At 31.3% G+C, this 22,197-nt stretch overlaps 1 protein-coding gene across 5 annotated transcripts in view; it reads left to right on the top strand.

The window, feature by feature from the left end:
• The window catches only part of NOVA1 (NOVA alternative splicing regulator 1), a 172,906-nt gene that overhangs the window by 144,957 nt on the left and 5,752 nt on the right, over positions 1–22,197 (top strand). For all 5 annotated transcript variants that reach the window (XM_055556423.1, XM_055556424.1, XM_055556427.1 and 2 more), the window contains 2 exons: positions 1,235–1,306; positions 22,166–22,197. The exon at positions 22,166–22,197 is cut by the window's right edge and continues 5,752 nt beyond it. In XM_055556423.1, the coding sequence (XP_055412398.1) occupies positions 1,235–1,306; positions 22,166–22,197 (104 nt within the window). The remainder of the gene's footprint in view (positions 1–1,234; positions 1,307–22,165) is intronic.

The raw sequence follows: 22,197 nt of genomic DNA, 5'->3' as shown, positions 1-22,197 counted from the left end.
ATCCTTTCTTTTACTCTTAAATACTTTTTTCTATCCCAGTTAGGACTTATGAAATATTAAATGTGTAAATATGACTGACTTAAGTAATTTTATCTGCTTGTTCTGACACTGCTGAACTTTTAAAGTTATGCTTTTGCTCATGTCTGAGTAATTTTGAGGGTAGATATTAATATAACTCATAATGTGAATATAGAATTTTGTCCATACTATAAAACTACCCCAATTCATATATTAAGAAATATTATTTATCTACTGAGGGTGCTACTTAAATGATACATTTTGTCAAGTGAAAGTATACCTTTTGAAAAAGATAAAAACATCTTACATACACTTTAAGGTTACTCTATTAGACATCAAAAGTTTTAAAAATACCTTAAGAATATTATGGTCTCATGTGACATGTTTTGTATATAGTTTTATATATAGTATGTATATGTGTTTAAAAATGAACAATAAATTTGATTCCTAATATTTTTGTGCTTATTTTCAACACAGGCTGATAATGCTACAAAATGTTATACACCTCATCTATACAAATTTTTAGTATTTAGCACAAATAATAAAAAATATTACAGCAATTTGTTAAAATGCTATTAGTTACTTGTTTATTAATATGAGGTTAATGTTTACATTTTCAGACGGGCTCTAAATTTATTAAAAATTAATGTTTTAGAAGATAATGTGATATTAAGAACTCAGAACTGCAAATTTAATTGCTTTTAAGTATGGAACCCTAAATTCATGTGGAATCAACTTGTTGGTGATGTTCAACATATTAAGTAGGTGGATACTTTTATGCCAAAGTAAACTTCATTTCACCACTTCTTTCAATCCCCGACTGTATTCATTGATAGGAAAATGACTTTCAGTTTTACTCATTAAATTTATTGAATTTTTGTTTGAGATCTCTTTTCCGCCAAGAAAACAAAAGGGAAAGAAAAGAGACTACTATTCATGAATATGGTCAGGATACCTTTAATACTCATGTGAATTTTTATCAGTCACCATCATGATTTCAAGTCATGAATTTATTTTTACATGCTTATGCATGCGTATTTACATGCATTAATTATTTAATTGATCTTGAATTCCATTAAATTTAAATGAGTAGGAGAAAAATTTGTTCATAGGATTTTGTTCTCGTTATATTACATTTTATTTTATTTTGTTTTATTTAAATAATCAGTTTAAGGCTTATAAAGGTTGATTTGCTCCTGAACTGCTTTATTCCCAGACATTGCCATCTTCCCCAACTACCACCAAGTCCTCTCCATCTGACCCCATGACCACCTCCAGAGCTAATCAGGTACAGTATCATCCTGTCATCTACACCATACTTTTCACGGGTGATTGCCTGCACACTGGAGAAAAAGATACTGGTGGGTTAAGGATGTATTCGTTCATTCACATTTGTGCACCATGATCAGATTCCAAATAACCTCAGAAAGAAATATCAGTTATTCCTGAAAATTTATATGCATTTTTAGCTTTAGATAATAAAAATAGACTCAGATGATAGACTACTAGAATTTTGGATTTTCCCCCTAAAATTTTGACTTTATGGAGCTCTGAGGGTTATTTATTTATTGAGTTGGTGTTTATTATTTCCCTTATTGTTTCTTCTTAGGCTTCCTGGTATATAAGTTAAGAATATCATATATGTAAAAAAAATGAATGTATAAATATGAGTTATTGAGCAAAGGTATATCTTTAAATGTGAATGCATTTTTCTTTGTTTTTTATTTCAGATATGCCTTACTGTGTAACAGTTTAAAACTTTTGATGAAAAACATTTCTAGCAATCTAAGAGTAACTGGAAATTGGTATTTGTGATAATTTTAATGCTGTTTAATAACTCAAGAAATGGTACTTTCTTAAAATTTAATAATACATTTTCTTTGCTGGAGTTGCAAACTTTGCAATGAAAAATATATCTTAGTTTTGACTTGATAATTGTTTTGGTACTGAATATTTGTAGGACATTCTTCAAAAATGTAGCTGTTTTTGGCACATTTAAGGAAATCATCTAAAATATTCTGTGTAATTCAGAGCCTTACTGTACTTTAACATGAGAAATGTTGAAAATATATTTATTAAAATGATTAAACACATTTTCATTTTGTCTGAATTGAGCTTCATTTAGGTGAGAAATGTTATTTTCTTTAATATTTCCACATTTTTACTAATATAAAGCCTTATCTTTTTAATATATTTTTCATGCAGTTGACTAATAAATTAACTTTGAGCTATATTTGCTAAATATATTAAATGTGGCTTTTGCATATGATCTAAGATATGGCTATCAGAATTATTTTGCTCATTTACTGATTCTAATACTTCTGCAACCTCAGGAAAATTTTTTAAATAACTAGAAGGAAAACTAACATTTAGAATGTTATTTTGTAGTAGGAGCTTGATTTTTATTTTATGCAGTAGCGTTCCCTTCAAACAAAAATCCTTGATAATGCTCACATTTTAGCCCCAGTAAATTGGTTTAAAAAGTACACATCTCTAGTGATGAAACCCATCTCTTTTCTTTAAAGGTAATGGTGCTACATGAAGTGAGAAGCAAGCTTGTATTATTGATGCATGAAGTTGGAAAAGTGTATATACATTTTCACTCAGACTTTTTCTCTAATGAGTTTTAATTATATGAATTAGAAAACTATTGTGAAACAACTGACTTTATATATTTAGTGTTCCTCTTCTGCTTCATTCTCTTCCAAATAAAGACAAGACAAATGAGTACAACACTCATTAAAAACAAATGATTTTACATAAAAAGTAAAAATTTCTGGATCTAGAAGAAAAACCAACAATAATTTTGTCTTTAAAGTTAGATTTGTATTTTCTTGTATTTATTTTGTGGAAATATGATTTTTATAAAATGATTTATTAAAAAGTTTATTTTTTTAAGTTTACTGATATAATATTTTTACCCTCTAGATATGTTAACACATCCACCTCTAGATATTTTTCTAATTTGGAAAATAAAGTCATGTGTGGTTTTATACTCTGCCCACAGTCATCAGTTATTAAAAGTATTTTGTTTATACTTTGTTTTCTTCTGTTCTTGTGCAAACAAGCATAATACCTCCTGGATAACTTCAGGCAAGATATAAAATAACAAAACAAAATCCTTAAATTCATTGAAGGAATTATAGTTATCTTTCATCTTTATGTTATTAATAGTTTGTAATTATTTCATTCCCTACAGTATTTCCCAGTAGATTCTATGCATGTTGTAGTAGAGAAGATAAATTGGTTTTTGTTGTTCATTCAGTCTTTAGATAGCTCACAGTTGTTTCTTGTGGATAGTCCTAATTAATTCAGATTCACTAAAATTGACTTAGATGTGTAAGAGTAATAACCAAGATAGAAAAATGGGTTCTAATGTGATCATCTTAAACTCTCCATATTTAAATTAGAGTTTAAACCTATAATAATATGACTTTCATTTCTGATATGTTTACTTTAACCTTATCCAGCAATTTAGCAGGTATGTCTGTAGTTTTATGTTAAAATTATTGTTTATGTCTTATAGCTAATCTGATATCCTCTGCTGTTAAAAAAATCACTGCAGACTTTTTCCATGTGAATTTTCATAAACAAATATAAAGCAATTTAGACAGCTGTTTGTGCTATTTCATCAATAATGGCTAAGTGAGTTGTGATTGAGTTTTCTTTAGACTAAATGGTTTGTGTTACAAACTAATAAAAGGAACTAAGAGACTATTAATATTTAGAAAACCCCAAAATAAAAAGCACAGAAAGTATGTTGAAAATAAGTTTTATCTGTAGTTTCCAGTGCTTAAAAATCTTTTCTGTTCTTTTAAAAATGACTATGATGCTTCAGTACCTACTGAATTTTACCTTCCTACCTTCATATTTCCACAAGTCAGACTGTTTTCACAGATCAGACTACAATGTTATGAGTCTGTAATAATTTCCCCTGGAAAACTGAAGGATTATCATATAAGAAGCCTTATAGAATGGTGATTAAAAGTTAACTGGAGCCTAACTGCCTATGATCAAATCTTTGTTCTGCTGTTTGCTGAGTAAATTGGACCTCAGGTTCCCCTTCTGTGAAATTGAGATAATAAATTCATTATATTTAGAACGGCACTAGAATGTACTACTCACCTTATAAGTGTAAGCTGTGTTTACTTATTTTTTCTGAAATTTCTTTCAAATGATAATGAAAAAAAAAGATAACTAATTAGTTACCAGTCTTTAAGATGGTAACTAATACAGCATAAAACAGCTTAGTTAAACTGAGTTTTATCTTTAAAGAAAGATTCTGTGATACTAATGTTGCTGCATTTTCAACACTAAAATATTTCTATAATCAACATGTATGTAAGCTTTTAAAGATAGCTTTAAATGCTCTGTAGTTGTTTTCTTCTCAAGTGAGAGTACAAAGTTACTTGTTGTCTAACTTATAAATCAGATTTCTATTATTTCCCTATTAAGAAAGAAAGTTAGGGCTAATACTTTTACAACTTACACATTTTTGTCTGTGCGTATTGCACGTGCAAGTTTGACACTTTGGAACTTTAAGAAGCAAATATATGGATAGAAATAAAATTAAAGTCTTAATCATGTGATTAAACTTTAAAAAGATAAAAAACAGAATCAGTTGGATTTGACCAATTATAAGTTATCTTTCTACATTTTTAAATCACTTTGATTCAACAAAATGGTTTTGTTTATCAGTCAGTGGTGCCAAAAATTAAATTCCAGTCTTAATTTTAGGTTCATGATTGTTAGCTTTCCTGGGATTCTTCTCACATTTCAAGGAAAGTAAAAGAATTTTTTCAGAAACGTGTGCTTTATAGAATTTATGTAATAATAAATTTGAAATTATATATCAAAATATACAAAACAAATAAGTAGGTAACTCATATATAGAACCCTTGCTGTAGTTACAGGAAAAAACAAACGGAAGTCACTAGTCCCACCTTAGTTTCATGACCACAGATCTCAAATGACCCCCTAATTCTGTCAGGTAATCATAAGCCCAGTCACTTTTTTACTCTCTGAATGTCTGTTTCATAAATCCTTGTCTCATTTCAACACCTGTATTACTTTTTTGTGTGTAACTGACTGCCACAAATTTATTGGCTTAAACTGCACACATTTATCACCTCAGTTTTCAATGGGTCAGAAGTCAAAGGCACTGTTAGCTGAGTCCTCTGCTCAGAGTCAAAAGCCAGCAATCAAAACTATCAGCTGGGGTTTATTTTCATCTGGAGGCCTGACTGAAGACTAATCTGATTTTAAGTTCTTGTAGGTTGATGACAACATTCAGTTTTTTGTAGCTGTATGACTGGGGACCCCAACTTCTTGTTGACTGTTGACAAGAGGAAGATCTCAGAGTCTAGAGGCTACCCAGGTCTCTTGCTGTGTGACCCTCTCTACTGGCATTTCACAGTGTGGCTTTTTGCTTCTTGCAGACAGCTGGAAAATCTCTCCCCATTATATGTTAGCATAATGAAGTCTTATTGAACCTAAACATAAGAATTACTTTCTCATTTACCATACAGTAAAATTTAATCAGAGTAGTGACATTCCATCCCTTTGCCATATCCTGTAGGTTAGAATCAGGTCACAATTTCTCCTCATGCTTAAATGGAGGGAACTATACAAGGCATAACACCAAGGGTGTAGAGATCATGAAGCCATATAAGAATTGTCTGTGCCACGCCGAGGTCTCTTGCTCTATCCTCACTCCAGGCTCATAACCTTAACTTCCTACTTGACTGAGAAAAATGGAAGCAATAAAAACTTTCACAAAATCACAGCTTCACCTGTACCCACATATTCTACCTCTCAACTTTCCCTGCTTCTGTTTAAAACAAGTAATTTCAGTTGCGCATTAAAGGCTCAATAGTTTTTCTTTATTCAAGGTCATCTCTTCACTAATTCTCCCCTCTCTCTCATCTGTTAAGTTTTTTACCTCTATAACATTCCCATCAGCATATATATATCTGTTTTTTCCTCTCATCTTAAAAGACAAAACAAAACTTCTTTTAATCTCACTTCCCTCACCAGCTAATGCTCTATTTCTTACACTACTTTGTAGCAAAACTCACAAAAGTGTTTACTCTCTGTTTTGCAATTTTTTGTCTTCCCATTTTTTTCTTAAATCCATTCCTGTCAGATTTTTTCCTCCACAATTCTGCTAAAACTGTTTGTCTAGGACATCAGAGATGACCCCACCATTAATTTCTGTTGTCTGTTGCCAATCTGCATGGAACTTAGTCTGTCCACAGTATTTATTATTATTTGTCACTTTTGCTTCCTTTGTGTGCTTTCATTGCTTGATGTACTTTTATTACTTGACTTCCAGGATATTATTGCACACCCTTTTTTTTCCTCCTGTATCATGCCATGTGCTTCATCTCAAAATCCTTTGCTAGTTCCTCCCATCATCCTTCTTAATGTTGGAGTAAGTGGGTCTTAATATTTGAAACTCTTTCTGGATATATACTTTTCTTCCTCCTCATATACCACCTTGGCTTTTATATTCTGACATGTGCAAAATTTATGTTTTCATTGAGAAGTAGGTTTACTATGAACTAATGAAGCTTAAGGGCTACCCCAGTGGCTTAGTGGTAAAGAATCCGCCTGCAATACAGAAGACACAAGAGACCCAGGTTCGATCCCTGGGTTGGGAATATCCCCTGGAGGAGAGCATGGAAACCCACTCCAGTGTCCTTGCCTGGAGAATTCCATGGACAGAGAAGCCTGTCAGGGTACAGTCCATGGGGTCACAAAGAGTTGGACTTGACTGAAGCGACTGAGCAAGCATGCAGTGAAGCTTAAACCTTAAGATTCCTCACCTGCGCAGGCTTATTACAAGGCCCTCTACCTAATTTTGTTTATAATTTTGAATGTAGAGGACAAAGATGTCCTCTAAAATTGTGAAAGATTCAGGTCCCACATAACAAGGGTTCATATTTATCTCTAATACACATATCAGAGTGAAACTACAGACTATATCCAAGTTTCCACTCAGCACTTCCACAGGCATATCTAATGGACATCTTTAATTCAGAAGTCCACAAACTATGCCAAACCTGCTCTATCTATAGCCCTTACAATCTCTATTGAAGCAATTCCATGCACCGTTTTCTCAGATCTCAAGTCTTGGATTCATTCTCATCTCTTTTCTTTCATACCCCAAACCCAGTTCCTATAAGAAACGATGTTGACTCTATCACTAAAATACATATAGAATGTTGACCTCTTCTCATTACATCTACTGCTACCCTAGCCCAAGCCTGAATTATTACAGTAGTGTCTATATAGATTTCCCAGGCTTTCTACCTTTGCACCCAAAAATCTGTTCTCCACTGAGCAAATGATTTCTTATAAAATTTCTCTGCTTACACCTGTGATAGTTTTCCATTGAACTTAGCAAAAGCCAATATCCTCCAAATGACATCTAATTAATTTATAAGATCCTTGCCAGATTATCACTTTCACTTCATTTCATACCAGTTGCCTCCTTACTCTGCCCTAGGCAAACCCACCTGCTTGGGTTGCCTTGCAGACATTAGGCAAGTTCTTGCCTCTCTCTACACGAAATTCTCCAATCTCAAAGAGATCTACTTGGCTAACATCTTCATAGTCATCAAGTCTTTGTCAAAATCTCACCTCTCAATACCCTTTTGAGATGGATGTATCCAGCCACCCAATTTGATATTGCAACTTGGCCTCCCCATTCTCCCAGTACTTCTGATTCCCTTTATCTTGCTGTATTTTTTTTTTCTTTTGCCTCACAGAACACTGCATGCTTTGCTTGCTGTTGTTCAGTCACTAAGTTTGCAACCCCGTAGATTGCAGCATGCCAGGTCTCCCTGTCCCTCACTATCTCCTAGAGTTTACCGAAGTTCATGTCCATTGAGTCGGAAATGCCATCCAACCATCTCATCCTCTGCCACCCTCTTTTTTCCCAGCATCAGAGTCTTTTCCAATCAGTTGGCTGTTTTCTTATCATCATATTAAAAAAATTATATATTGTCAGCCTCACTGTCCTAGAAAATCAAGTTACATGAGAACAATAGTCTTTGTTCTACTCTTTGATATATCAGAAGCATTTGTTCCTTAGTCCCTAAGTCATATCCAACTCTTTTGTGACCCCACGGACTATAGCCCACCAAGCTCCTCTATCCATGGGATTCTTCAGGCAAGAATACTGGAGTGGGTTGCCATTTCCTCCTCCAGAGGATCTTCCTCACCAGGGATTGAACTCAGGTCTTCTGCATTGGCAGGAGGGTTCTTTTCCACTGAGCCACTAGCCTGGAACATTAATAGATTCTCAATAAGTATTTATTGAGAAGAAGAATAGGCTTATAGTCTATATGGGTTTTAAAACTCATTTTTTATTTTTGAAAATCCTTTCTTCAAATGAAATCTTGCGCACAAGTTCTCTAAAAATGTAAGCCAACAGAAAAAGGAATACTATTGATTGTATAACGACATTAAGTTAAAGGGACATAGCCTTCTTTGTTAGATAACTTTTTCACTTCACCAGTACTCAGAGCAGTTTAAAAATATTTTTTTGTTTGTTTTGCAGAGGAAACCAGTCAAGCTCTTACCTCAAATATGTCATAATTCTCCAACAAAATGTAAAAATTAAGCTTTATATCCTTCAGTGTTATATGTCATATCATGATAGTATTCTTTAGAAATATGTTTAATAAAATCCTAGAAAAATAGTGAAATTCAAATATTCTTTTTAAATGAACTTACTGACTTTATTATACACATTAGATTTTATGTACTCAGAGCTATTAGGATGAGCCTTATAAAATTGCTGATATTTGAGTGCAGTTCCTTATGGTTCAACATAGAGTATCATTTCATTTCAAAATCTCCAATAATTCTTAGAAATAAATTGAACCAAAACTGAATCCATATTAGTAGAACATGGAGTTTTCATATAAAAACATCAAACATTCCCTTAATAAATAGATAGACTTACAGTAACCTTGGAGGGGAAAATTTAATATCATAGAAACCTTAATTCTTTTAAAGTAAAATGTAAATCTGTTGCAATTTCCCTTATATTCCCTTTTTGTCTGGTTTTATGGGAAAGTGAAGCAAGACAAAATGATTTTAATATTCATATGAAAAATGCCTGAGACTTAGCATGAGACAGTTAATAGAATAGTTACCAAAATAATGTGCATGAGATTAAGTACTTCACTCAGTATTAAAACTTACTATAAAACTCTAATAGTAAACCATATTTGGCATTAACACGAGCAAATATAATTGGTCAATGAAATGTAACAGATGTCAGAAATAGACCTAAGTTATATATGGGAACTTACTATATTCTATCATTCCTTAAGAAAGGTAGTATAATTTAGAGATTAAGAGAATCGTACTCTTAGGCCATAGTTCCTAGCTTCAAATTAAATCTTTGCTGCTTCCTAATATTCTAACTTGAGAAAACATCCTTAACTTCACCATGTGCTGTGTGTTTGTAAAATGAATAATAACAGTGCCTGCTTCACAGGGTTGTCATGATTCTTGAGTGAATCAGTGCATGAGAAGCATTGAGAACTCTGCTTGGTCCAGAGTAACATTTAAGTGTCATTTTATTTATTTTAGAAAAGGATGTTTTATTTGATAAATGGTACTGGCATACTTGACTATCCACCTGAAAGAAAATAAATTTGACCTCTACCTTGTCCAGTATATAAAAATAGATCTTAATGTATTCAAGATTGAAACTGTAAGACTATGTGATGAAATTATGGTGTGAGAAATAAAGTTGAGGATGACTTTCTAGAGCAAGAAGGAAATATGAGACATAAAGGGATAGGTTAAAACATTCAAATTTACAAATATTTTATATTTTTATATAGTGGAATACACCATTAACAAGCAAAAGGTGACAGCATTCTTGAAAAAATATGTTTAGCATATATGACAATGAATTACTATAAAGAGAGCCCCTAGATTGATAGTATAAAATAAAAATCCAGGATAAAAAATAGGTCAAGATTACGAAAAGGCAGTTTATAGAAGAGGAATGGAAATGTCCAATAAACACCTGAAAGTGTATTTAACCTTACCAAGTATCAGGAAATTTTCAGTCAACATTCACAAGATTATATTTTTTCACCAGACAGACAAAATTTTATATGCATATGTGTAATACACATAAATCAGGAACACAAAAATTAATCTCTATGTGGGCCTACGTGTGTGTGTGTATAAATTAAAAGTGTGGTCAAGGATATAGGGAATAATCATTCTCTTACAGTGTTGATGTAAGAAATGCTATATCATTACAGCTTTTGAGCATCTACCCAGTAAAATTTAATGCACCAATACATGGAAATATAGAGACAAAGATGTATATTGTAGCAAAAGTTGGAAAACCATCTGACCTTTAGCAGGAAAGTGGCTAAGTAAATATGGTATTATAGACTATTATGTGGTAACACTATTAAAAATAATGAATTAGAGCCACATAAATTGGCCTAGGATAGTGTTCATAATATTAACTGAAGATAATTAAGTTGCTAAGAAACATATGGCCTTCTTTTTAATAGTCAAAAAATATCTTGTGTTTGCGTATCCAGATGATGACAAGGAATATGAACATTATTAAGTTTTTATATTTCTGCTTTGGTTTCAAAATGCTAACTAAGGGAAAGTAAAACAAGATGGAAAAAAATAATGGCTTCAGTTACAATGTTATGTAATGCTTTAAGGAATCTAAAGTGGGAACTCTCCAAAAGATTGAGAAAGAGTGGACCATCTTTGATATTAGATATATTTGGACTACTTGGCCCTTTCGTTTCCTAGTTGTCAGATGCTTTTTGAGGAGTTTCAAGAAGGGTCACAAGAGAGGCTTCAGGACTAGAAGAGACACACTTAAGTGGCGAAGGAAATGGCAGTTGTTTCATAGTTATGCCAAATTAAATGATTATGTAATATTTGTAATATTTTTATTTATTCTTTGTTAATATAGCAAAAGGTCTCAATTCTAGCCTCATCTAAATTACCAATAGAGATTCTTATTTAATAAATCTAGGATGAGATTATGCATCTGTATTTGAACAGTTAGTAAAACATTTCCTGGAGTCTTTATTTGGGTAACACCATTTACCATATGAAAATGCACAGTAGTTTATTAAAAATGATAATTACATAATTGTGTATTACATAGCACTTTCCCTTTACAAAGACTTTTTTATGAAATAACACTTCAAATATTATTTGATAAACATTAAATAAAAACATACTTGTATAGAAATTGAGGGGTAAGTGTTAGTTTTATCACTGAGAACAGTAGAGGTTTACTAGTAATTACAATTTAAATCTATGAAGAAATATTATACAAAGGATAATTGTCTTTTCAGATAGTCATAGTTTTTTGACTATTGCCAAATTCAGTTAGAGTTTTTCTAACCTTGGAGATCTTTATATATGCAGATTATGTTACTATTTTCGAAGATTGTTTAGCAATATTTTTGCCAAAAATAATGGTAAAAGGCTAAATGAGCACTTCCTAACCATACCTGTTCCACTGCAAACGTCTGGCTTCGTTAGCGTACCGTGCTGTAGATGATGTGCCCTTCACAGCCAGTGATGGGCATCAGGGGATCTTTCTGAGAGCAAGTTAAGAATTTCTGCTGGAAACAGCACACCATTAATATTTTCAGGTTAGAATTATAACATATCTTTTAGTGAATACCAGGTTATGTGACCTTCCAAAGTCCCTTCTAAAGGTTCATTTCTTATGAAGATGTACTTGTATTTATGGAAAGCCTAGGGCTTTTGAAGTTTTCAGATTGAAGAAAATGGTACACTCCAAGGGGAAAAGAGTTAATGAAATGTGAAATGTACTTTATTTTACATCCTATATGTGGTGTGGGCACTGATAAACATACAGAGTGCCTTGTCTAGTATTAGCTGCTAAGTAGGCAGATAGGCAACATTCTTTGTTTTTCTCGACTGCTACCTAGTAGGTAAAGGTGGTTTGTTGGTTTCGTCAGCATTCTCCTTAAAGTCATATCTCTGGTAGTTCTTGCAGATGCTGTGTTCTCAAGACAGAACATTATATGTGTCTTTATATAACCAAAGCACTTAATGCTTCATTACTCCAGAATGTGCACTAGTCTTCAGCAGACTTTTTTGTCTTTCAATTAAAGCCATATAAAATAGAAAATACACAAAATAGGAAAATTGGGTAGTTATCAACATTTTCAACATTTTAGTTTTATTTAAAAAATGATTAGAAGTAGGAATATTTTTGCATATTCTCTTAGATAAAAGTAGTTTTGCCAGAGTTTGATAATCTGTTCAATGTGGATAAAAATTTGTTTCTCATTTTTATTTCTAATTTTTTAATCTTTGATTTGGGAATATTCCAGTTGATCTTTTTCATCTTCTGAACCTAATACCTCATAATTTATTTTATTGGTCTTTAGTTTAGCTTTTTTTTTTTTTTTTCCTTCCATTAGGTGATACAGTCCTTCAGTTACATTTTAAAAATATTTTTGAAAATACAAATGGTTTGTTTCGTTACAAGGCTTTTAGCCAAATAAGAGTTATAAAAGTATTTTTATTAGTGTTTCATTAACATTTTAGAAGTGAATTGCTTCAATCCATCCATAGGAAAAGAATTTAGTTCTATGACTAGTAATATGTTTATTTAAATGGCAGACATTCTTCTGTAGCTTTTCATTTATTAGTTGGTATATGTTTTCATATTCCAAGTATTAATATAATGAGAATAATTCAGGACATTTTCATTTCTCAATGACAGTCATTTGTGATAGTAAGTTAACAATGTCCCTTTACTAATAAGATACTGAAATGTAGACACCTATAATTTTTTAAAAAGCATATATTGCCTTCAGAAAAACTCTTGGTGAAATTAAAATATAAGAAATGTTGAATTAGCTTGATTAGTAAATATAAAATACCTACAAGTAACTGTAATTTGATTTCAATAATATTTTAAATCATGTTAAAAATATGGCATATCAACCTATCATTAATTAATAATACTTAATTTTAATGGTGAAAATGGCTTAATCAAAAATTTGTAAAAGCAAAATAATCCAAATTGTGAAAGTTTTCTTAGTAATTAGCTACCACAGTTACCTAAGTTTAAATAGAGATCAGTTTTTAAACATAGTTCACCATTTACTTCCAATAATATCTTATCAGATTAGTTTGCTTACATTATAGAGTATTGAGTCAACCCATACTCAGAATTTTAAATGGCTTTATATATCTAGATTAACTTTAGTGGTTTTCCTAAACAGGCATTTAGCATAATTACATTCTTATTTAAAACTATGATTTTACATTTTCTTGTTTTAAAATTTTACACATATTTTCTGGGACTTCCCTGGCCATCAAGTACTTACGATTCCATGCTTCCAGTGAAGAGGACACAGGTTCAATCCCTGATTGGGGAACAAAGATCCCACATGCCAGGTGGCATGGTCAAAAATAAAATAAAAACAAAAAAATTTTTAGGTATTTTTTAAATCTGTTTTTCTGCCAGCTCATTTTATAATACACATTTAAATGTTTATTAGTATTTATTATGCCACATGTCTGGAAGCTTCGTGAAAGCGAGATCTTATGCTTTCTGTTTAACTCTGTATCTCCAGGAACAGTACCTAGAATTCAGTAAATAATTATTCAATGAATATAGGAAATATACTAAATTAATTTTAAATGACTTGTTCATTCTGCTTTTGCAGGACTTGTTTATTCAGTAGCCTAATTTGGGGATAATTTTTCGATTTCCTTTTGTTATAGTGCTTTTAAAAACTTTTTAAATAAGACAAGTTTTTATACGGTAAGAAAAAAAGCTCATCTGAAACCCAGCCTCTATTATTTTATTCAGTTTTATCTGTGTATAATTTTACACTGTTTAACTCAAATTCTACATATACATTTATATATTTTTTTTAATTGTGCATAGATATTTTCCACATTATTTTGTAGTTTCATATGGTGTCTTATACTGTTCTGTGTATATGACATTTTCCATGTTTGGGATTATTTCCCAGATAGATCACAGAAAGAGAGAAACTAAGTTAAAGATTATGCTCATTTTATAATGTAATGTGTTACATAAGGTGATTTCCAAAATATATTGCCACAGAAAAGAGGTTAAAAGAAAGAGATTAAGATAGTTAAGGCTGTCCCTTATTTTCATTTAGTTTGCCTTTTTATGTGATTAATTTTGCTGTTTTGTGGAATTTCTTTGATTATTTTAGATGTTAAATATTTTCTTGTCCTGCACAGTCCTTTGCTGTTCACTGTTTAATGAATTATCTGTTCACTTTTGCCTTCCACTAGATTACCTTGTCCATTTCTCTGGCTTTAAATACTATTGCTATGTTAACTCTCAAACCCACAACCAGTCACCTACTTGGCATGTTCTTATGGGTGGCACATTTCAAATTTGATATATCCAAAATAGAATTTTTGATTCTGTCTTATCTTTCACACCTTTCCATCATCTGCTTCAGTAAACACAGCCCCTACTTTCATGTTCATAGCTGTTTTTCATTTTTTTAGTTTATTGTTATAACCTCTAAAATATCAAGTTTAAAATACTTGTTTTCATATTAAAAGCCCAAGTATATATTTCATTAATCAGAGTTAAGAACTCTGAACTTATTATATATACCCTGAAATAGCTGAGCTAAAAAGAGAAGGTTTGAAACTAATAGTTTCAAAGAGCTTTTTAATAATTTGACACGTGGATGGTGATGGCAAATGAGATTTCCAGAAATTTAACCTCAATTTAGTAAAATCTGGTTTGGTAAGCAATAAGAAGACAAACCCCAAATTATTTTCATTTAGAAATAATAAGCTGCTCTATAATAGTTTATCATTCACAACCCTCATGTTTTCTTCATCATCACTTGACCTCTAGTAGTAGTCTTTTTTTGATATATCTAGAGTGCTTATCCCCTCAACATAACAGACATAGTTCCAAGGGCTATCTTTTATTTTTTTCTTAACCCATAAAGAATATATTTCTCCTGTTTTTCTTATTCCTAAGTATATCCCTCTCTGAAATTATAGTATGTATTTTTAAAACATGCAGCGGTCACCAAAAGGAGGGGGGGGGGGGACTTGGAATAATTCTTCAGTTGAAAAAGCAAAAAAAAAAATGTATTAAATTTTAAAAAATTGTTCAGTTAAACTTTGTTTGCCTTAAGAAATTTTGTGGTGATTATCATTCATTTTCTGTCTTATCTCAAAGAGACACAAAAAAGAGGTATGCTGTCTGTCATCCTCTACCGTATCTTACAGCCAGAGGGGAAAGTAAAGTATGGCCCTTTGGAAGAAGATATAAAATGAAAGTACAGTTTCCACAAAGCTTTTAAAAGTCAATTATTTTAAGGTAAAAATGCAGTTGCTTGAAGTAAGGCAAGATGTGGGAGGTAATTATACCAGTTAGGAATTGTGATTATGAGTCAGGAGAAGTAGACACTGTGATTGAGTCATCTTATTAATTGATCCAGTTTATCACTTAGTCAAGTAAACACTGAAATGTTTGTATTCTAGACTTTTAGAACCAACCTGACAACATTTTTTTATGGTTGAAGAAGCCTAGCCACAAGCTTAATGAGTAAGAAGTTACAAAATAACATATGAAAAAATAATAAATAAATGAAAAATTATAAAAAGGCATAGAGTACATATTTAATTTAATTTTATTGGATTTTTAAATAGCAAATATGTTACTGATTTCAATAATTTTATAAGATTAAAACATCTGTACATTTATCTTTCGTAGATTTCAGTATGGTTATAACATAATTTGAATTTTACATTTTAGAGATGATAAAGTTATTATTTTTTTTTTTTGGTAAGAACCCAGTATCATATGTTACACACGCGCACACACACACACACACACACACACTCACTCACTCACTCTTTCTCTTTCTCTCTGCTGCATGGCCATCTTTCAAATAGTTTATTTAGTTCTTACATATATATCTATTTATTTTCATTGCATTTGAGCTGCTGTTGGAAAACCTAAGATTTCACAAAGTTAAAATAGGTGAGTCTAAGGGGAAGAACAGTGTGGGGAATACAGGTAACATTTTAGTCATTTGGAACAAATGAATATACAAAGGCAGAGACCTAGAAAAACACCTAATATAGAGTATATTCAAGAACTAGCAGGTAAAGTTTGGCTTCAGCATAGGATACTAGTCATAGAAATTAAACTGGAAAGACAAGTTGGCGACAAGGTATGGAGAATTTGGAAAGTCTACATGAGGAATCTGGATAATTTAGTGGGTAACTGGAGTGAAATCACTGAAGGCTATTGAGTAGTTTTTTAATAAAGCTAAAATAAAAACACCTACAGTCTTTGATTTTTATCGATGACAAAACTGAAGTGATTTGACAAAGGTCACACAGCAGAGCCAGGGTGAGGGTCCATATGTCCTAACTACCAATTCTAGATTCTTCTTATTACACCACACGTTACTTTAGATAGGCTAAACAGTAGGACTGGCAAGAACCGTACAGGGGAGAAAAATCAACAGTGCATAACAGGATGTAGAGATCTAGGGAGCAAGAGAAGGCACAGATGGCTTCCAGGTTTAAAACCTGGTGTTGGCAGTAGGTGGGGGGTAAGGATATATGAGAAAAGACACAGCATGGTGTTTTATGATAGATACTGAGACATGCTTGTGAAAAATGGTACTGCCTTGAATTTGGTTATCAAAAGTAAGTAGATTAAACAGACTAGTAGAGAGTTGGAAGAGCTGCTTTTTTATTCTTTTTGGAAGAAAAAGACATTCTTTTTCTATGTCATACATTTTTTGTCAAAGCAGTACTTTTTAGAAAGGCAGTTATTTATATAAAATCTATAATCAAAAGAAAAATACACTTTTTGCAAGTTACTCTGCTTGGCAGTTCAGTGTGGATCTGCCCAAGTGATACATGTATCTTTAATGGTCACTAATAAGTGGTGTCTTAGTAGCCCACAGGGTAATACCCTAGGCAAATGGAGATTTATCCTCTTAGATCATGCAGGGTGTATCTCAGGAAAAGAATACTAGTTAATACACTCCTTTCTCTTTACCAGAGTTAAGACATCTTGGCTTTTAGAACATCAAGAGATACAATAAAATGTCAGTATTTTTTTTTTTTTTTTGGAAAGGCAAATACTACATGATATAACAAGAACACATTTTCAAAGGTAATATTTTATTGATTACAAATTATTGAAATCTAATTCAAAGTGATGTAACAAAACAAAACAAAAAAGGTGGGGTTATATTGATTCCGTGCTGGCTTTAAACATGGTTAGATTCAGATGCCAAAATGCTATCAGAAACCTCTCTCTTTCCATTCCTCAAGTCTCTTTTTATCTAAGTTAACTTTATTTTCAGACAGCTTCTTCCTCCTTCCATATATTGACAAGATAGCACTAGTAACATCGAGCTTGTGTTCTACTAGATCACACGGTTATTTCCATCCCAACAATTTTGCAGATTCTTAAGGCTCTTACTGGACCATCCTGTGTCACGTGCTCAGTCCCAAATCAGTACCTGCTAAGAGGTGTGGGAAGTGTGATATGCAGGCTTAGGTCATGTTTCCACTTCTAAAGGCATTGGAAGGTGGTCAGCCTTACCTAAAGTACCGGTACTCAGAATGAGAGAATATTTTCTGAAGGCAAAGTGGAGTCTCTTGTCAAAAGATATGTCAGCTGACTGAATCATTGGGTAATAGATAACCACCATTGATAGGAATTGCTATAAAAAAAGTAAAGCAGTACATATGTAGCATAAAACATGGAAGCCCTAAATAAAATAGTTCATACTATTAATTGGGCTATCTTAAACTATACTTGAACTTGTTTTGCATTTTTAAGGTATGGCTTTATGAAATAATTCAGTAATTTTCCTTCCATAAGAAATATGATGCCTACAGACACTCTCATTCTTTTTTTAAGACCATAATGAGTTGGAGTTCTTATTTGGCAAAGGAGTAAATGTGTTTTTCTTAATGCTTATTTTTAATTAGAAAAATGTCAATTTTAAGCCTACCTATTTGGTATTTTTAACTTTTTCATAGCATTCCCATAGAGGTTCTTCTTTTATGGTTGCAAATAAACAGTCACTGTATTCCTTGTTTTTCTGAAAACAAGGAATTGGTATAATTATATTGTTAATCTTTTCTCATGTTTCTTTGATATAACAGTTGTAATCTAAGAATAAGGAAAATTTAAATACAAATCTTTTTTTTTAAAAGTAGTACCATTATTTAAGCAGATCATCACTACTAAGACAGGTTTAGGTTTGAACAGGAACTCTCTCTGACACGGAGATAACAGCAACCTGACAGGGAATACGTAGTAAAGAATACAATACTAATACTACTAAAATGAAATATGATCATCTCTCAAAGATTTTCTTACCCCTTTTTCTTCCAGTTATGCTGTCTCCTTTGTACCCTTTACATATTTTTGTACCCACACTTTAGGACTTGACAGCACTGATACATTTACACATCTATTTTCTGTAACTGATTTGAGAGTTACGTAAAGGCAGAAACAGTATATATATCCTTTAGCTCCCAACACGGGGCCTGGGTCACTTAATAAGCTTTCTACAAAAGATTGGGTGGATGGTAGCAACTATAGGTCATATTTCTGAAGGGAAAACTGATTTGCAAATGTCAGGAATATATATGATATGGCTGATACTCATTACACCAAATAATTTTATGCTAAGATACAACTTTTTTTTTCTTTCAGTTCTTTAGAAATAAGAATGTATATGTCAGTGTGATAACAGAATGCATCAATGAAAATGAAGTCATAGATACAATTAAAATCAACTATTTGTCCTCTCTTTTGGGATGTAAACACTGTCAATACACAGATTTTCCTTTAGGTAAATGTTGTATTTCCATGTCCAAGAAGTAAGCACGTAGGCTGCCTCACATAATTCTTGACACTACTTTTCTCATCCCCTACCCATTTTTCAGTTGCTCACCATCTTCAAGCTTCCACACTTGTGGTTTACTTCTTTATGGCTCTAATCTGGCACATAAAATGGAAACAGAACACAATTCTCAAAAAAAAAAAAGAACACTATTATCTCTGAGATACTATATTAATGCAAATGAATTAGTTTTTCTTTTTGTCTCAACTTGTCCCTTTCAGAGAGTCTCTTTCCTGTCTGTCAATTTTAGATTAATACTAAATGTGCAAATAAATATGAATGTATTCTTTTAATTTTTCAGGGAAAAAATAGAGGTTTTTCATGTCATGTCAAAAATAAAAGTTGAGTCATATTCATTGGCTAGGCTACAAAGTTATTTACTTTTATTAAATTTGGAGTTTAATATAAACTTATATTTATATTTTCTTTAATTTTATATTTCTAAAATCATTCATTGTAAGCAAAATTATAACTATCTAAAGTTAATAAATGCTACATTATAAATATTAATATGCAATCACTACTGTCTTCTGTTCATACACACCTTTAGTTACATGTAGACGAAAATCAGTTGTATCAGTTATACCAGCAAAATTTGGAAGCTGCATCAGTATTTGATAAAATAACAAATATGGCTGACAGTATTTATTTAAGATTATGTCAAACATTAATAATTTAAACTAAAATCCAGAAAATGTACTTACTACATAAAGACATCTTTAGAATAAGGATAAATGATGTGGTGTAATTCTTCAATTTACAAAGATATATTTTTTTGGAAGATGTTTATTTTTATCAAAAGTTGACATACTATTTCTGAAAAATACATTATTTTAGTATTTTTGAATATTTAAAAGGAAAAAAATGATTAAAGGGAAAAATTTTAAAGGAAGGATGAGGTAATATGCTTGTATAAGTAACGTAAGTATTGGGTACACATTTGCAAGTTCTTCTAGAAAGACAGAACTAATCAATTAATCCTAGAGTTAAAAAAAAAAAGTTATAGCTGCAGTAACTGGTGTGCAGTGTGGTAGAAATTAACAAAATCTTCACACAACTTATAGAAGCTTATTTTAGAGTGGATGTTGTAAAATTATATGTGTCATTACTTTTTACTGACAGTCTGTAGGATAGCTTCCATTAACCTTTCATGTGCTATTAGTCTCTTCCTGGGTTATAATCATGCAGGCAGTCATTACACTGAGTAAAACAATAGTGGTATTAAATTTTAAAATAGCACTTTTGAAAGTCTTAGTTGATTAATATGTTTTTCTTCATAAAAGATTGCGTTAAAACACCTCAGTTTGTCAGTATATGTGTTTTCAGCAATATTTTATTGCAAAAAATTTTCTAATTTTGAAAAGAAATCATGATTTATAAAATATAAGCATATTTAACATTCAGATTTGTAAATCCTTAAAAGTAAATTTTCTTAATATTTTATGTGCACAGAATAAACTATAAGGATGATTCTAACTCATCTTAAGTGATGTAAGATGTATTCATGGTTTAACTTTCTAATTAATTGTATTACTTTAACATATTTCAATATTTCAGACAAATAATTTTCTACCAGAAAGTCTGAGAACAAAAAACAAATTAACTCGTTAAAAAAAATTGTCTCTCAGTCGACTTCTTGAATATGAATGAACTTAATCAGGGGAACAAGAGAAATATATTTGACATTCCAAAGAAATGTTTCTAGAAAATTTAATTTTTTTCAGTAAAATGATATGATTATATATAGACAAATTGTAATGAAACAAAATTCTACTGTGACTTTAATTTATACATGTGGGAAGAAAAGTTGTGTGGGATATGTGTATATAATATGTGTAAATATATTAATGGGGTAACCTATTCTAGAATTTGAGTTTATACTTTGATTGCTTGCTATCTTCCTAAAAATGCATGGCTTTATTTTTTTTTTTTTTAATTCTTACCCAAGTCTGTGTTTTAAAGATAGCATGGCAATACTTGCTAAAAATTAACTAATGAGATATCTCATAAAGTATCTCAACTAAATTTCTGCTGAAATTTCTGCCCATTTAAATGTCTGGGACAGGGAAAGCAGTTACTTCGGTGTTTTGTCAGTGATAGAACATTCACAATTCTTATCTCCTGGTGAATCATAAAAAGTGCCATATGTATTTTTGTGCTACCAAAATATAATTTTAAATGTTAATATCTACATTTTAATTGAAAGAAAGGGTTATGGAAAATACCATCCTGGTTTTATACATCTTATAATAGTATTCGATTATGATCAAATAATTTAAAACATGCTGAGTTTTGTGGCTGGATGTTTCGGTTCACATTAGCTAAAGTGCCTATACTTCGTATGGTCACAGTGAATCATTGTGACTATTCATGTGACTGCAGTAATTTTTAATTAATCTTTGGCAATATGGTTGTAAGGTCTATTTTTAAAAATGTAGCTATTGCTGCCAAAAAGAGAATTATCTACCTAATCAAAATAGTCATTTTACAAATTTAGATAGATGTAATATTACTCTCAAATAGCCCCTAACCTACTTAAAAGCTACTGAATTTCTTTATATTACTAATTGTTTTGAGTTATTGTTAAGGTTACAGGTTGGTATCAGTTTAGTTGTAAAACTAAAATACTACCTAAATATGTTGCCCTTCATCTCTGAAAATATTAGTCATGAAGTAAGGTATTGAACAACACAAAAATTACGAGGAACATGAAATTAATGTTTTAAAGGGACTCAAGGTAGAACTGTCCTACTTTTATCTTTACTAACTTTGGTTTATAATCCTGTGCTCTTCGTTTTTATATGTTTTAGAGCAAAGATATTCTTGAAGCCAAGTAGGTGAATCATGAACAGCATTTTGATTTTGGAGTTATATAAAAATGTTACCATTGATGACATATGATTTCCTCTTTTTGATAACTTCTGCAAAATTCACAGTCAAGGAAAATTTTTGTTTAATAATTTAAAACTGAAAATTGCCTTTTCCTTTGAAAATCCTAGGTTCACAAAATAACTGTATTACAATATGATATTGGTCACTTTAGAAATTGTGGTATTTCTATCTTTCATAAATTATGTTTAAACTAATTTTCAGTTTACTATTTTACTTTTTGTAGGATAGCAAAGTAATATAATGTATGTGCGCAAAACAGAAGTATTATTTATACGTATTTTTTTTAATTACAGGTAAAGATTATAGTTCCCAACAGCACAGCAGG

Source organism: Bubalus kerabau, chromosome 19, assembly GCF_029407905.1.
Source record: "Bubalus kerabau isolate K-KA32 ecotype Philippines breed swamp buffalo chromosome 19, PCC_UOA_SB_1v2, whole genome shotgun sequence".
Lineage (NCBI taxonomy): Eukaryota > Metazoa > Chordata > Mammalia > Artiodactyla > Bovidae > Bubalus > Bubalus kerabau.
This window is presented reverse-complemented; position numbering and strand designations above follow the sequence as displayed.